The 16,592-nt window shown below is 35.5% G+C and overlaps 2 protein-coding genes and 1 pseudogene across 2 annotated transcripts in view; all 3 read left to right on the forward strand.

Annotated features, from left to right (window-relative positions):
- The window catches only part of LOC107671119 (alpha-actinin-2-like), a 26,370-nt gene extending 18,783 nt beyond the window's left edge, over positions 1 to 7,587 (forward strand). Inside the window, exon 19 of the mRNA XM_016463966.1 lies at positions 7,541 to 7,587. The gene's annotated coding sequence lies outside the window, so the exon portion shown is untranslated. The remainder of the gene's footprint in view (positions 1 to 7,540) is intronic.
- LOC107671121 (alpha-actinin-2-like) lies at positions 49 to 10,092 on the forward strand. The gene is made up of 14 exons (XM_016463968.1): positions 49 to 223; positions 304 to 396; positions 486 to 716; positions 1,254 to 1,401; positions 1,541 to 1,691; positions 3,356 to 3,464; positions 3,562 to 3,702; positions 4,245 to 4,427; positions 4,601 to 4,735; positions 4,869 to 5,048; positions 5,530 to 5,676; positions 7,642 to 7,707; positions 8,409 to 8,567; positions 8,665 to 10,092. The coding sequence occupies exons 1-14, from the start codon at positions 101 to 103 to the stop codon at positions 8,821 to 8,823; spliced, it is 2,025 nt and encodes a 674-aa protein (XP_016319454.1). The 5' UTR covers positions 49 to 100; the 3' UTR covers positions 8,824 to 10,092.
- The window catches only part of LOC107671097 (ryanodine receptor 2-like), a 50,858-nt pseudogene continuing 43,282 nt past the window's right edge, over positions 9,017 to 16,592 (forward strand).

Raw genomic sequence — 16,592 nt, forward strand, 5'->3', positions numbered from 1 at the left:
AGGCGTATCCTCATTTTCCACTTTAGCAGATGAACATGACTTGTGTTTCCTTGTGGTATTTATATTTTCTTCCATCACACCTTATTTCCACCTTCACTTAATGGAGATGTCCCTTAACTCATCTCCTCTCCCTGCAGACATCCTGAACACCCCCAAGCCTGATGAGAGAGCAATTATGACATATGTGTCCTGCTTCTACCATGCCTTTGCTGGAGCTGAACAGGTATCGTGTGCTAGATTGAGCAGATCAATTATCTTTCCATTCATCTCTACCTTAGTTCTAACTATGTTTCTCTCCCTCAGGCTGAAACCGCTGCTAACAGGATCTGTAAGGTGCTGGGAGTGAATCAGGAAAATGAGAAGTTGATGGAGGATTATGAAAGACTGGCTAGTGAGGTCAGGAGACATATTGTAGTTAAACACACATCAGATACACTCCACACACTGCACACATATTTAACCTAAATATTTCCTCTATTCTGTAGCTGCTGGAGTGGATCAGACGTACCATTCCCTGGCTCGAGAATCGTGTGCCGGAGAAGACCATGTCAGAGATGCAGCGGAAGCTGGAGGATTTCCGAGATTACCGCAGGATGCACAAACCTCCCAAAGTGCAGGAGAAGTGTCAATTGGAAATCAGCTTCAACACTCTTCAGACTAAACTCCGCATTAGCAACCGGCCTGCGTTTATGCCCTCTGAGGGCAAGATGGTTTCGGTGAGAGCTTGACACATGTGACACATCTTTACTTAGATGTCTATATGTATGTATATGTATTGTATTATTTATTGATTTATTTTTTGTATTATTTATTGATTTATTTTAATAGTTTTTATTTTAATATGTATTTTCTATTTTTTTAATTTAATTTGTTTATTATGTTGTATTGATTTAATTTATTGATTTATTTAACATTTATAGTTTTTTATTTTTATATTTAATAATCTTATTTAATATTTATTTTATTTATGCTTGTTATATTTTACCGTATTTAATAAATCAATACATATTTAATGTATTGATTTATTTATTTTAATTGTTTTTATATTAATATGCATTTTATATTTATTTTATTTTTATTCATCTAACTAGCTAGCTTTGGTGGGCATTTTTCAGCAAATTATTTCTCAAAAAATGTAGATTTATAGGTATATTGGTCACAAACACATACACTTATAAAACAGTAAGGCGAACATGCTTAAAGTTTCTCAATGGTTTCATTGTTGATGATTTGGTTTGTGTTTGTCTGTTTAGGACATAGCAAGTGCGTGGCAGGGGCTGGACCAGGCAGAGAAGGGCTATGAGGAATGGCTGCTGACGGAGATCAGGAGACTGGAAAGATTGGACCATCTAGCAGAGAAATTCAGGCAGAAAGCTACCAACCATGAGACCTGGGCTGCAGGTGAGTCCTGAACATTAAGTGGTGTCATCAATAAAATACCAGCATTCTGCACTTAATTAAAAAAGAACTATAAGCCACTTTGAATAAGAAAGTTCACTAAATTATGCTTAATATATGCTTTATGTGTGTTTTGCAATAGGTAAGGAGGAGATGTTGACCCGGAAGGACTACGAGTCAGCATCTTTAATGGAAGTCCGAGCTTTGCTGAGGAAACACGAGGCATTTGAGAGTGACCTTTCCGCCCACCAGGACAGAGTTGAGCAGATTGCTGCTATTGCTCAGGAGCTCAAGTATGATCTTTTAGATTTATCATCTTCAAAAATACTTCGACTTTCTTTGCTGATCTTCATTTAATTTAGCTGTTCATTTTAATGTATACTTTGGTATGTGCATTGACATTCAAAAGCTTGGGGTCAGTAATATACATTTTTTTAAATTAAGACTTTTATTCAGCAAGGATTCATTAAATTGATCAAAAGTGACAGTAAAGACTTTTACATTATTACAAAAATCATTTATTTTAAATAGATGTTGTTGTTTTTTTTACTTTATATTCATCAAAGAATTCTTTAAAAAATGTATCACGGTTTCCACAAAGCTGTTAAGCAGCTCAACTGTTCTCAACATTGATAATTATAAGAGTGTTACTTGAGTGTTACTACACCAAATCAGCATATTAGAGTGATTTCTAAAAAATCATTGGACACTGAAGACTGGAGTAATTGCTGCTGAAAATTCAGCTTTCCCATTACAAGAATACACTACATTTTAAAAAATATGAACATATTTTAAATTAATATTTCACAATATGACTGTTTTTATTGTATTTTCTTCAAATAAATGCTTTTGTTGAGCAAAAGAGACATTGAAAATGATCTTACCAATGTCAGATGTTTGGATGTAGTGCACAAGTTCTTTGTCCTTGTAACTAACCTGTCATGTTCAGTTTCTCATCACCTTACAGGGTCTTAATAGCTTCATATCTCTTACACTACTTATCCATAGCTAGACACACATATACATGCACCATGCTTACAGCATACTTTGGTGCTTGAATCGCAGACTTTCTATTTTAACATTCATTATCTCCCTGCAGGCCTGGTTAGAGTGTGTGTGTGTGTGTGTGCATGCATTTGGTATTTGACTGACAGATTCTGACCTTTATGTAGTCTCAGTAGGTACAGGGTGATATTACTTATAAACTATGGAGCATACTTATGATGATTAGCATACTAATGTTAATTTAGACACAAAAAGCAAACAGAAAATAATTTTAGAGTTATCAAAACAGGCTGGAATACACTACACAACTTTTAAAAACAGAACAGATCTTAAAATACTGGGCATCATACACTTACCGACTTTGTAATAGATACTGACGAAAAACTTGCCATTATACACTAAATGACTGAGGATCATACACTAGCAGACTTTAAAGTCGTTCCAATCACAGCCAACTCAGGCAGAAATGTGTGTCTTGTTGCTAGGAGACGCGTGACAAATTCTAAAAACATGTTTGATATCCACCAACTTGATGGAATCATAGTCTGAAGCTAAAAAAATCGGAGTCTGTGACCATCATACACTATGCGCTTTTCTACAAAATCTGTCAACTCAAGTCTGCAGACTGGCTCTAACTTTTGGCAACTAGCGTCAACTTACCCAAAACTGTAAATCGGGGCAAAAACTGTGTAGTGTATGCCTTTAGAGAGAGAGTGGAAAATGCTTATGAAAAACGAAATTACAACTTTTTTTAATCCAAGAAACCTTGACTAACATTATCAAATGGTCTACATGGAAAGAAAATGATACAAAAGTCTAGAATATTCCACACCAATGTAAAGTTAGTGAGTACTACATTTGTTTACCACTAGAGGGGGACAGACTCAATAGCAAATGCAATATTGTGGTATAAAGTCTTTTATCTTTTATCTTCTCTTTTATATTTCTAAAGTGAGCTGGACTATCATGATGTTGCATCAGTGAATCAAAAGTGTCAAAGTATTTGTGACCTCTGGGACCAACTGGGTACACTCACTCAGAAACGCAGAGAGTCTTTGGAGGTATGCTGTCTGTGTCACAACTTATGTACTATAAATTTTAGATAAATCAAAGTATTAAAGAAAGCAAAAGGTTTGAATCAGTGTTACATTTTTACAGAGGACTGAGAAACTTTTGGAGACGGTGGAGCAGTTGTTTCTGGAATACGCAAAGAGATCTGCACCCTTTAATAACTGGATGGAGGGAGCCATGGAAGACTTACAGGATATGTTCATAGTGCACACCATTGAAGAGGTCCAGGTACACACAACTATTTTTACATTCTTATGTTGTGAAACAGACTAGGATTTCCACAGTCCCAGCTGTCACATATGTATTACTTTCTGACTTTTTCTAAGGTTTTGAAAGAAGTTTCTTATGCTCACCAAGGATGCATTTATTTTATTATATAAAAATACAGTAAAATGGTATATTGTAAAATATTATTACAATTTAATAACTGTTTTAAAATTTATTTTTTATTCCTATGATGGCAAAGCTGAATTTTCATCAGCTATTACTCCAGGATTCAGCGTCACATGATCCTTCAGAAATTATTTTAATAAGCTGATTTGGTGCTTGAACATTTCTTATTATCAATACAGAAAAAGACCACAAAGTTCCAAAAAACAACATTTATTTGAAATAGAAATATTTTGTAATAATGTAAAAGTCTGCCATTTTGATTAGATTAATGCATCCTTGCTGAATTAAAGTATTAATTCCTTTGAAAAAATTGTACTGACCTCAGACTTTGAATGGTAGTAGTATTTATATAAAAACAAGTTATCCATTGTGTGTAGACTCTGATAGCTGCTCACGAGCAGTTTAAGGCCACACTTCCTGAGGCAGATGCAGAAAGGCAGGCGATCCTTGGCATACAGCAGGAAGTCCTGAAGATCTCCCAGAATTACGGCATTCGTGGAGACCTCACCAACCCCTACAGCACCATAACTACAGAAGAGATTGCCATCAAGTGGGACAAGGTCAAACACACAAAAATCAGACATCCATTCTGTTCCATTACTGCACAGAAATATTCTTAAAGTTAAAACTCAAATGTATCTTCTAATATCTAATTCTAAGCCATTCTAAACAATTCCTGTAATCTTCAAAACAAAATCATGATCATGATGATGATGTGTGTTTGTGTGTTCAGGTGAAGAAGCTGGTTCCCCAGCGTGACAGTGCACTGCAGGAGGAGTTAGCGCAACAGCATGCCAACGAAAGGCTCAGACGCCAGTTTGCTGCCCAAGCCAACCTCATCGGACCCTGGATACAGGCCAGGATGGAGGTGGGTGACTTCAGCCATCACCTGTGCTAATGATAATGAATGATGAAAATTAGACATTTTTATCTATCTATCTATCTGTCTATCTGTCCGTCCGTCCGTCCATAATCTATCTATCTATCTATCTATCTATCAGGAAATTGGTCATTGTTCTATGGCGACGGGTGGGACTTTGGAGGATCAGATGACCCAGCTGAAGCAGTATGAGCATGTGATCGTCAGCTATAAACCCAACATAGACAGACTGGAGGGAGATCACCAACTCATCCAGGAGTCACTTATCTTTGACAACAAACATACTAACTACACTATGGAGGTACACATCCACACAATTAACTTTTTTTCCAGCAAGGACACATTAAATTGATCAAAAGTTACAATAAAGACATTTTATAATGTTATAAAAGATTTCAATTTCAAATAAATGCTCTTCTTTTGAATTAATTCATAAAAGAATCTGATTTCCACAAAAGTATTATGCAGCACAAATGTTTTCAACACTGATAATAATAAGAATTGTTTCTTGAGCACCAAATCAGCATATTAGGATGACTTCTGAACGATCATGTGAGTAATAGCTGCTTAAAAATCAGCTTTGCATCACAAAAATAAATTACATTTGAAAATGTATTAAAATAATGAATGCAGCCTTGATGAAAGTAAGATACTTCTTTCAAAAATATTAAAAATGCCTAAACCTTTGAATGGTGTGTACATAGAAATGTATGTGACGCATGTTTGAATTCTCACTTAATTGTGAATTAATTTTTACAACAGTATTTCTCTTTCCTCTGCAGCATATTCGTGTTGGCTGGGAGCTCCTTTTGACTACGATCGCTCGCACTATTAATGAAATTGAGACTCAAATTCTGACACGTGATGCAAAAGGCATCAGCCAGGAGCAGATGATTGAATTCCGATCCTCTTTCAACCACTTTGATCGGGTGCTGTACTCAGACTTTATGAACTCGTAACTACTCGCTTGTTTCCTTGTTGAATGGATGCTATACTAATCATCATTAAACCATACCAACTAAACTAAACCCTTCTCCACTTTGACTGAGCATTATACATACATATGTAAGTCTCTTTTATTTCAGCTGAGACATATTAATTTCATATTTGCTTTGTGTTATGTCTTGCCTTCACTTCTTCAGAGGCATCACAGTGCAAGAGTGGTAATTATCTTTCCATTCATTTAGTGGAACAAATTTAGCTTGACATGAGAGATCATTTGCAGTATTTAGTATGTCTAAAATCAGATGTGAAATAGATGCAATTTGTGCTAAAATCAGAGTTAAATGGCACTAATTTGATGAATATAGCACTTCTAGTTTTATAATTTCTGCTCACATTCTGTGCATGTTTTTGTTTGTTGTGGGTACTTGCTCTCGGGAGGAGAGGGGTAAACTCAGGACTGATGAGTTTAAAGCATGCCTGATCAGCTTTGGTACACATCCACACAATTAACTTTTTTTCCAGCAAGGACACATTAAATTGATCAAAAGTTACAATAAAGACATTTTATAATGTTATAAAAGATTTCAATTTCAAATAAATGCTCTTCTTTTGAATTAATTCATAAAAGAATCTGATTTCCACAAAAGTATTATGCAGCACAAATGTTTTCAACACTGATAATAATAAGAATTGTTTCTTGAGCACCAAATCAGCATATTAGGATGACTTCTGAACGATCATGTGAGTAATAGCTGCTTAAAAATCAGCTTTGCATCACAAAAATAAATTACATTTGAAAATGTATTAAAATAATGAATGCAGCCTTGATGAAAGTAAGATACTTCTTTCAAAAATATTAAAAATGCCTAAACCTTTGAATGGTGTGTACATAGAAATGTATGTGACGCATGTTTGAATTCTCACTTAATTGTGAATTAATTTTTACAACAGTATTTCTCTTTCCTCTGCAGCATATTCGTGTTGGCTGGGAGCTCCTTTTGACTACGATCGCTCGCACTATTAATGAAATTGAGACTCAAATTCTGACACGTGATGCAAAAGGCATCAGCCAGGAGCAGATGATTGAATTCCGATCCTCTTTCAACCACTTTGATCGGGTGCTGTACTCAGACTTTATGAACTCGTAACTACTCGCTTGTTTCCTTGTTGAATGGATGCTATACTAATCATCATTAAACCATACCAACTAAACTAAACCCTTCTCCACTTTGACTGAGCATTATACATACATATGTAAGTCTCTTTTATTTCAGCTGAGACATATTAATTTCATATTTGCTTTGTGTTATGTCTTGCCTTCACTTCTTCAGAGGCATCACATTGCAAGAGTGGCAATTATCTTTCCATTCATTTAAAGGAATGGGAGATCATTTGCAGTATTTAGTCTAAAATCAGATGTGAAATAGATGCAGTTTGTGCTAAAAGAGTTAAATGAAACTATTTTTAATAAAATGTTGAATATAGCACTCATTCCTTATAAAGAGATTTTGTGCTGTTTTATCTATTTTTATCAATCACCTTTTACTTCATTTCTGCTCGCATCCTGTGCATGGTTTTGTGTGTTGTGGGTACTTGCTCTCAGGAGGAGAGGGGTAAACTCAGGCCTAATGAGTTTCGAGCATGTCTGATCAGTCTTGGACATTTAGGAAGTGACAAACAGGTACTAACCAACATGACCTCTAACCCTTGACCCCAATGTGTAATTCTTTGCATAGATTTATACATATGCATTCCCTGGGCAGCAGAATATAGTTCTAATGTACCTCTGCTTTTGTATGTTTCTGTCCGTGGTTGTGTGCTGTCTTTTTATTTGTGTTTCTGTGTTAGGTGCTGTCTCTTTCCCTACTCCACATTGCTTCATTATTCCAACCATGTTGCTGCATCACCCACACACCCTCAAACTTTGCCCTTGAACCTTTCCCATGCAGAAGAAGAATGGGGCGATGGATTCAGATGACTTTAGGGCCTGTCTGATCTCGATGGGTTATGATCTGGTAGGGTCTTAAATAGGGTTCATTGATTACAAACTAAAAAATAAGTTTCTTAAGCAGTATTTTTGTGTTGTTTTCCAGTATAAAATATCTAAGCAAAATATATTTAATTTATTTTGTATTATTATTATTTTGCTGTTAATTTTAATTTTATGAGAGTGGCATTTTTTATTTTTAAAGATAAAATCTAATAAAGTTTTGTGAAGTTCATGCTTAAAACAAGAAACAACAAATTTGCCAAATATATTTATTTTATTAATTTAGTATTGTTATTATTTAGCTATATTCATTTAAATTTAATGGCTGGGTAATTTTTTTAAAGATAAAATCGGATACAATTTTGTGAAGTTCATGCTCAAAACAAAAAACAACTATTTTGCCAGGGATGTTAGAAAGATAAACTTAATTAAAATCTAAAATTATGTAAATTATAAACAATTATACTAAGTGCAATGAATATATTTTCTTAAAACAAATCTCATTTTATACAATTTTGTTTGTCAAAAACATTTGTTTTAAGGATTTTTAAGATTTTTTCCTGGGAAAAATACAGATTATATATCTGATTGTGAATAAATATTTACATTCATGAACATATATATATATATAAATAAATAAATACATATACTCAAATGAATTTCAACACACTACAATGATGGAGTAGTATTTAAATGCTATAAATGTCTGTGTGTGTGTTTTTTCAGGGTGAGGTGGAGTTTGCTCGGATCATGATGCTGGTTGATCCAAATGCTTCAGGCATTGTGTCATTCCAGTCTTTTATTGACTTCATGACAAGAGAGACAGCGGACACAGACACAGCTGAACAGGTCATCGCTTCCTTCAGGATCCTCGCTGCAGACAAGGTGTGTGTGTTGCTTGCTTAACCTTAACAGTTCTCTTCAGAACAGTCTTTTGCACCTGAAAAATTATCTGATCTGTTGTTTATTGTGTTTTGAATAGCCATATATTCTGGCAGATGAGTTGAGGCGAGAGCTTCCTCCAGACCAGGCAGAGTACTGCATCAGCAGGATGCCCCCATACTCCGGCCCCGGGGCTCTGCCTGGAGCCCTTGACTACACTGCCTTCTCCACAGCCCTGTACGGAGAGAGTGACCTTTAACTCTCTCAACACCTCTGACCTTTTCGACCCCGCCTCACTCGTTAACCAAGAAAATTCTTTACCCTTCAGATCAACAGCCTCAAGAAATGAAAACATGGCAAATAAACAAAATGAGCACAATTTCAGTTTTTAATCTCATTTGATGTATTTTGCTAGATGATTGATATAAAATGTTTAAGTGAGTACACATGGAATGCAGTCTGGAAGTGAAAAGAATGCAAGTAAAAAAAAAAAAAAAAAAGTGGTTATTCATCTGTAACAATCCAAAAAAATGTGAATTTTAGATTCACTGTCTCATAAATTGTCGAATCCAAGGCATGCGAAACTTTTTTACTGTCCTTCATGTAGGCTATTATAATACAGAGAAAATATACAAAGATGATTAATAATTTGTCACTTGAATTACAGCAAAATCTATAGTTGCACTAAATTCAGAATTAAATATGTTTAAGTAGTTTTAGGTTTTATGCATTTTTCTCTAAACTTTTCCAATCCCAGAACGAAATCTATTTTGTGTGGTAGTGTTAAACCTACAGTATGTAAGATTTTGCACATTTGAATTATGCCCAAATTGAGAAAGATTGACCTAACCACTATGCTTCTCTTATTTTTTCCTATAGTGTACTATAGTGTCCCTGGTTTTAAAAAAGCCACATGAATAGCTCTATTCTCAACAGCATAATCACCTAAAAACCTAACAGTGCCTGATTTCATATACAGTAAAAGTTTATATAAATTAGGAAGAGGTGATCCTAGTCCTCCTCACTAGTGAGTTGTACATGCCATTTTGAATATTGTGAATGCTTGAACATTTTCTTCAATTTGGTGATTACATGAAGTGTTGATGTATGTACTACTACAGGGCTTGTCAAATAAAGAAAGCAAAAAACAAATTATGATAAAATACTAAATTTACAGTTGTGGGTTAAAGTATGTGAACCGTTTGGAACGATAGACAAACAGCCTGCTTAACACACAAACAATTGTTTTCTTGTCTGTATTGAACCGCATGTAAACCATACACAGTGAAGAGTGTAAAAGTATGTGAATCCCAGAGTGTCAGTCAAGCTTATATGAATACAGAAAATTTCTATAGGTCACACTAGTTCAGTGTACAATGATTGACACAGTGCATTTGATTGATTTTTGGTCAATTTGTTAACCTATCAAATCAGTTTTGATTTGTGAATGTCTGCTGTTGAATTCTATGAACAGGAAAGCCAAATGTGTGTTTTACAGTGGCATAAATGAAATAAACCTTACTTATGAAAAGGCCAAGTCTCTGCTTTTTTATTGAATGTTTTGAATAAAGTGTAATTAACATAATGTAGGCCTAAAATATGTATGCATAATAGAGTGTTTTGCATAATATAGTATGTTTTTACTTGTATAATGTATAGTTGATCATTCGCATTAATTATGTTATTTTTTTTTTATTTGATGCTTTTGTTTGTTTTCTTCTTTTCTTTCTTTCTTCCTTGCTTGCTTTCTCCACTGTAACTTACCAAATATGGAAAAGCCCTTTCTTTCCCACTTTAAAAAGGGTTAGTTTACCCAAAAATGAAAATTAGACTGTGTTTTACTCACCCTCGAAGCATCCTGGGTGTATATGACTTTCTTCTTTCAGACGAATCCAGATTGTAGTCAGCGGGTGTTGCAGTTGAACAGTCCACAAGTCGTCAAATAAAGTGTGTGCATCCATGATAAAACGTGCCTCACACGGCTCTGGGGGGTGAATAAAGACCTCTTCTGTCTTGTTTTAGTATCTTTGCTGTCTGTCCACATCAGGCCTCTCCTCTCACAAACTGGCTTTTGATGTTGGTTTGCAGGAGGACACAAAGGGTAAGTTCATATTCTCCCCCTGTATACTGTGAAATGAGTGTGAATGTTTTAATCTTCTCGTATGAATACATGTTTGATAAAGACTAGGGCTGACATACTATTGATGTTGTGATGGTTTTGTATGGTTTCAGGTGAGGTGTCCACCCTGCGTCCAAACAGAGATCAGAGGGTGAGAAAGTCAGAGTGGGTGATGATCTCATAGTTAGTGTTTCCTCTGAGAGATATCTAGTGAGTAAATCCATTCATTCATTCATGGTTATCTGTTTATATCTATTTATATATTTTATGCAGTGTGACAACCTGTCTCTCTTTCTAGCATGTGTTGTGGAGTAACGGTGAAGGTAATGACAATGGCATTGGCTGGGTGGATGCTGCTTTCCAGTAAACATTGTGGAGTGTGGCTCTTGTTTCTACTCAGACGGCAGAGACACAGGGTAGATGACCAATCACATGTTATTAATCATTTAAACATTTGTTTAGTGTCTAGATCTTAATGGCTGATTTTTATGCTCAGTGACTAAATACATTGCCTAAAATTTATGCAATCTGTGACCATATGGTAAAAAATTGATGTTTTCAGATGTATTTCAAAATGGCCAAACAAAAAGTTATATAGACAAATATATATTTAAACTTTATATAGACAGTTTTTTAAAATATTTTGTCAATTGTTGTAATTTTTGTATATATTTATATACATTATATATATATATATGGTCATAATATATATATATATATATATGGGTGTATTGTAAATACAATATTTTGTACTATCTGTAATAGATAAAAAACTGTTATAGTTATTTTTGTAATATTTTATAATTGAATATTTTTGCTGGAGGTTTGAATAAAATGTGTGTCAGTGTTTCATCTGTTTGATTTTGACCTGCAGGTAATGTGAGAGGTGGGGGATACTGTGCGTCTACTACATGTTTGACCATTCCAGCATCTAAACACAGATGGAAGGAACGCAGGTCAGAGAGGTCACCTAACTGATTGAATTACATTTATGACATCCTATTTCACCATTTTCCCTCTTTTCCTCCAGATCTGTCGATTTTGAGGGGGGCTCAGTATCTCTTAAAGCTGGATCTTTATGGAGGCTTGAAACGTTACATGTTGCGTAGGTATTCCTCCAGCTAGTTAGTGAATGACAGTTAGTCAAAGGTATATATTTATTCCTCCTGTATTGGTCAGATTGCTTTAGTGAAGGATTATTTGCAGGTGGAGTGGCAGCCACACACACTGGGGTCAGCCATTCCGTCTTCGGCACCTTTCCACTGGATTATACCTGGGACTGACTCATGATCGGGGACTACAGCTGGTGGAAAAAGAGAGAGCTGATGTTAAATGTACTGCATTCTGTCTCCGTGCATCAAAGGTTGGATAATATCAGCCATAAACACAACATTACCAGATAAATCACATTTTTTGTTATATTGTATAGTCTCAACATCATTTTCCTGTCTACACTTGAGTGTGTTGTGGTAATAAATTTTGATTATGATCAATATAAACATTATTCTTTCTGTATTTTATAGGAAGAGAGCCAGGAGAGCTCACACTTTAAGAGGAGAGATGGCATGGGTGCACCTGAGATCAAATATGGAGACTCTCTCTGCTTCATTCAGCAAGTTGACACTGGACTTTGGCACACATATCAGACCACTGACTCCAGGAGACAGAAGGAAAGTGTGCCACAGAGACAGGTAAACTTATGTAAATTAATAAAATAAGGTCTAAATTCATACTAGATAAGAACACTTACAATACAGAGCATCAGAAATCATTCTAATGTGCTCATTTGGTGCTCAAGAAACATTTATTAATGTTGAAAAGATTGTGGTTTGTTAGTGGAAACTGTACTACATTTTTTTTCTCAGGATTCTTTGATGAATAGAAAGTTCATAAGAGCAGCATTTATCTGAAATAGGGATCTTTTGTAATCATCTTTTAAATGAGTTATTTTATAAATGTATTTACTGCCACTTTTGATCAATTTAATGCATCCTTTCTGAATAAAATAATTAATTTCCTTCCTTCATTCCTTCCTTCCAAAAAAAAAAATCTTACTACCCCCCAAAATTTGAAAGGCAGTGGACATTAGACAATTCCAGTGAACTCAGGAACTACAGGTTAACAAAGCCAAAACACCTTGCTTTTTTATTGGCTCTGCCTGATATGAATTCCCGTTAAAATAATTGAAATGAAGTGGTTCTCTCTCACAGGCTGTTTTACAAGCAGAAGGTCACATGGATGATGGAATCACTCTCTCTTGCTCTCAGAGGGAGGAGCCACAAGCTGCTTGTTTAATTCGAAGCTCTGCCCTTCTCTTTTCAAAATTCATTAGGTAAATATAGAAAATAGTACAGTGGTAGCAGATGAAATAATGTGTGCTTATGTGAGCTTTGCTTCAGCATTTCTATTTCCAAATGTTTTTAAACGGCCAAAAAGGGTTCAAAGAAGCACATTTATGTTTTGTAATGATTTTCGTCACTTCTGAAGGGGGTTAGATGATGTCAGCCAGAAGCAAAACATCACTGATATGGATCTTCCAGTTGAGATGGTCCATCTGACCCTCCAGGATTTGCTTGGTTATTTTCAATGTCCTGAAATGGGTCAGGACCACGAGGTCAGACAGGGAGATATTAGAGCACTGAAGAACAGACAAAATCTCTTCCAAGATGAGGTAATACCGGCGGTGAATGAGAAAGCTCATATATCTTGCTATACAGTTCAATAATATCTGAACTGTTTACTTTTTTATTCTGCTTCATTGTGCTTTTCACAGGGTATAATCACTCTGGTGCTGGACTGCATCGATCACTTGCATGTGTACAACAGTGCCACTCATTTTGCAGAGGCTGCTGGGAAAGAGACAGGAGAGTCATGGGAAATGATCTTGAACTCTTTTTATGAGCTGCTAGGTATAGGATGACTCATGTTTCAAGATTTATAATTCAGGTTTATCTTTTATTAACAATTCTATTTTCCCTGCAGCTGCCCTAATCAGGGGTAATCGGAATAACTGTGCCCACTTTTCTGGTTCCTTGGACTGGCTGGTCAGCAGACTGGAGAGGCTGGAGGCTTCCTCTGGTAGATGTTTTGCAAAATTGTTTAGCTCATATTGTGACTAGAATAAGTTGATTTTAGAGTCTAGACATTGCTTTAATGCGTCACCCTCTTATTTGTTACTTTTCTTTTTTTAGGAATATTGGAAGTGTTACATTGTGTTTTAGTAGAAAGTCCTGAAGCTTTGAACGCCATTAAGGAAAGTCACATAAAATCTATCATCCCGCTCCTGGTCAAACATGGAAGGAACCATAAGGTAACATGTACAGTACCGGGGTGTGCATTTATTTGATCAGAAATACAGTAAAAACAGTGTGAAATAATATAATAATTAAAAATAACTAAATTTAACTCACTTATATATTTTAAAATGTAATTTTCAGCAGCCATTACTCCAGCCTTCAGTGTCGCATGATCCATCAAAATCATTCTAATATGATGATTTGGTTCTCAATTTCTTATTATTATGTTGAAAACAGTTGTGCTGCTTAATAATTTTTTTTGTGAAAATCGATAAGATTTTTTTGGAATTCTTTGATGAACAGAAAGATCATAAGAATGCATTTATTTGAAATAGATAATATAAATATGTTGTTACATTTTAAATGCCTTTACTGTCACTTTTAATTATTTAATGTGTACTTGCTGAATAAAAGTATTATTATTTTTTAAAAATCGTACTAAACCTAAACTTTTGAACATTAGTATATTTGTTTACTGTAATTATTGTGGTCAGTGCTTTCTGGATTGTACTATTAACATTTACTAATTACTATTTAACATGTTTGTGCATGTTTTTTTACTTTTTTTTTTTTTTTCATCTTTAGATCTTGGACATGTTGTGTTCACCCTGTGTGTGTCATGGCATGGCCGTCCTCTCTAATCAGCATTTGATTTGTGACACACTGCTGCCAGAAAGAGACCTGCTGCTACAGACAAGACTGGTTAATCAAGTTTTCAGGTGATCTGTTATCAACTCCCACACCACAAATTTATAGTAAAAGGTACATTTAGAGGTATTTAGTGCATCTAAAAAAATATTATTTTAGTCTGTTATAATATAGAACTTGACCAACTGTGAGTGTAAATGTTTATAAAAATGGTATAGAACATTTTATTATTTTTGTTTGTTATTTCTGTTTAGTGTTCTTCCAAACATCTTCCTGTGTGCAAGAGATGACTGTGCCCAATACAAGAAGTGGTATTATGAGGTTGTAGTGGAGCCTTTTGTGACCGCAGAGCTAACTCACCTGCGAGTGGGTTGGGCCAGCACTGAAGGGTACCATCCCTCCCCCACAGGGGCTCACGGCTGGGGGTCAAACGGTGTAGGAGACGACCTTTGCTCTTATGGCTTTGATGGACTCCAGCTCTGGACAGGTAAGATAGAGAATAAGCACATACAATACTGTTCAAATGTTTACTTTTTTTTTTAAAGTTAATCAGCAAGAATGGGTTAAATTGCTCAAAAATAAAAGTTATTTTGAACTATTTTCAACATTAATGTTTATAAGAAATGTCTTTAGCACCAAATGAGCATAAACTAATGATTTCTGAAGGATAATGTGACAATGAAGACTGCAGAAATGATTGCTAAAAATTCAGCTTTGCCATCACAGGAATAAATTACATTTTACAATATATATTACAATAGTTATATTATTGTAAACAGTTTAATTAAACAGTTATATTAAATTGTAGTAATATTTCACAATACTGCTGTTTTTACTGTATATGTATCAATAAATGTATCCTAGTGAAATCTAAACACTGTTTGTGTATTCTTTCCTAGGAGGTGTAGGTCGGAGGGTCACCTCACCCAATCAGCACTTGCAAGGGAGGATGATGTCATTAGTTGCTGTCTTGACCTTAGTACAACTTGCATCTCCTTCCGGGTCAATGGACAGCCAGTTCAAGGCATGCTGGAGAACTTCAATGTGGATGGGCTGCTGTTTCCAGTGGTCAGCTTCTCAGCTGGAGTGCAGTGAGTTACCTATGAATAGATTTAGATTTTGCATGTTGTGTTACTTGTAGGTTTGTTTGCTCACAATTCATCACACAATGAAAAATATGGTCTGATTCCCCAATTCTACCTCATTTTGTTTTAAATAAATCTCCCTAAATCTGACCTATACATCCTAAAACAGCTTAATAGTGCTTGTTTTTTTTTTTTTTTCATCAGGGTGTGTGTGCTGTTTGGAGGTCGACAGGGGGAGTTTAGGTTTCTTCCTCCAGCTGGCTTCTCTCCATGCACTGAAGCTGTCCTCCCCAAATCCCGCTGCAAGCTGGAGCTGTTTCACGGACTCACACGAAATCACACTGAAAGTCAACGTGACCTCTTAGGCCCTGTTGTACCTATAAGCCCAGTGACCTTTATACCCATTCCAGTGGATTCCAGCAAGGTACTCATTCAGTTTTAAGTATGCTGTGATTATTTTAAATTTAGCATCAGTACAGTTATTTCAAGCTACAAGCTGTCTTGCATCAACTTGTATGAGTGTCTGACACCCTTGCGCTCAACTCTGTATCTTATCAGGTTGAATATCCTCCACAGCTGGAGCAGATCAGAGAAAGATTAGCTGAAAACCTCCATGAACTCTGGCTTATTGACAAAATAGAGCAGGGCTGGACCTACGGACCTGTAAGTAACGGAGTAACATCCTTTCAGTATTTTCATCTCATTCTGATGTATATTGAAAACGGCATCTCTTCTCCTAGGTTAAAGATGAGAGCAAAAAAGTACACTCGTGTCTAGTTGAGTTTTCCAAACTTCCAGATCAGGAGCGAATTCATAACCTCTAGTCATCTGAGGATATCCTCAGGTATGCCATCGATTATTGTGCCTAATGAACAATTAG

The sequence above is a fragment of the Sinocyclocheilus anshuiensis genome, unplaced genomic scaffold (genome assembly GCF_001515605.1).
Source record: "Sinocyclocheilus anshuiensis isolate Anshui unplaced genomic scaffold, SAMN03320099.WGS_v1.1 scaffold861, whole genome shotgun sequence".
NCBI lineage: Eukaryota > Metazoa > Chordata > Actinopteri > Cypriniformes > Cyprinidae > Sinocyclocheilus > Sinocyclocheilus anshuiensis.

Excerpts from the sequence above, each read along its gene's own strand:
- LOC107671121 (XM_016463968.1), top strand. The coding sequence starts at position 101 with ATGGAGATGTCCCTTAACTCATCTCCTCTCCCTGCAGACATCCTGAAC. Across the intron at positions 717-1,253 it reads CTGAGGGCAAGATGGTTTCG|GACATAGCAAGTGCGTGGCA; the intron begins GTGAGAGCTTGA and ends TTGTCTGTTTAG. Across the intron at positions 5,049-5,529 it reads ATACTAACTACACTATGGAG|CATATTCGTGTTGGCTGGGA; the intron begins GTACACATCCAC and ends TTTCCTCTGCAG.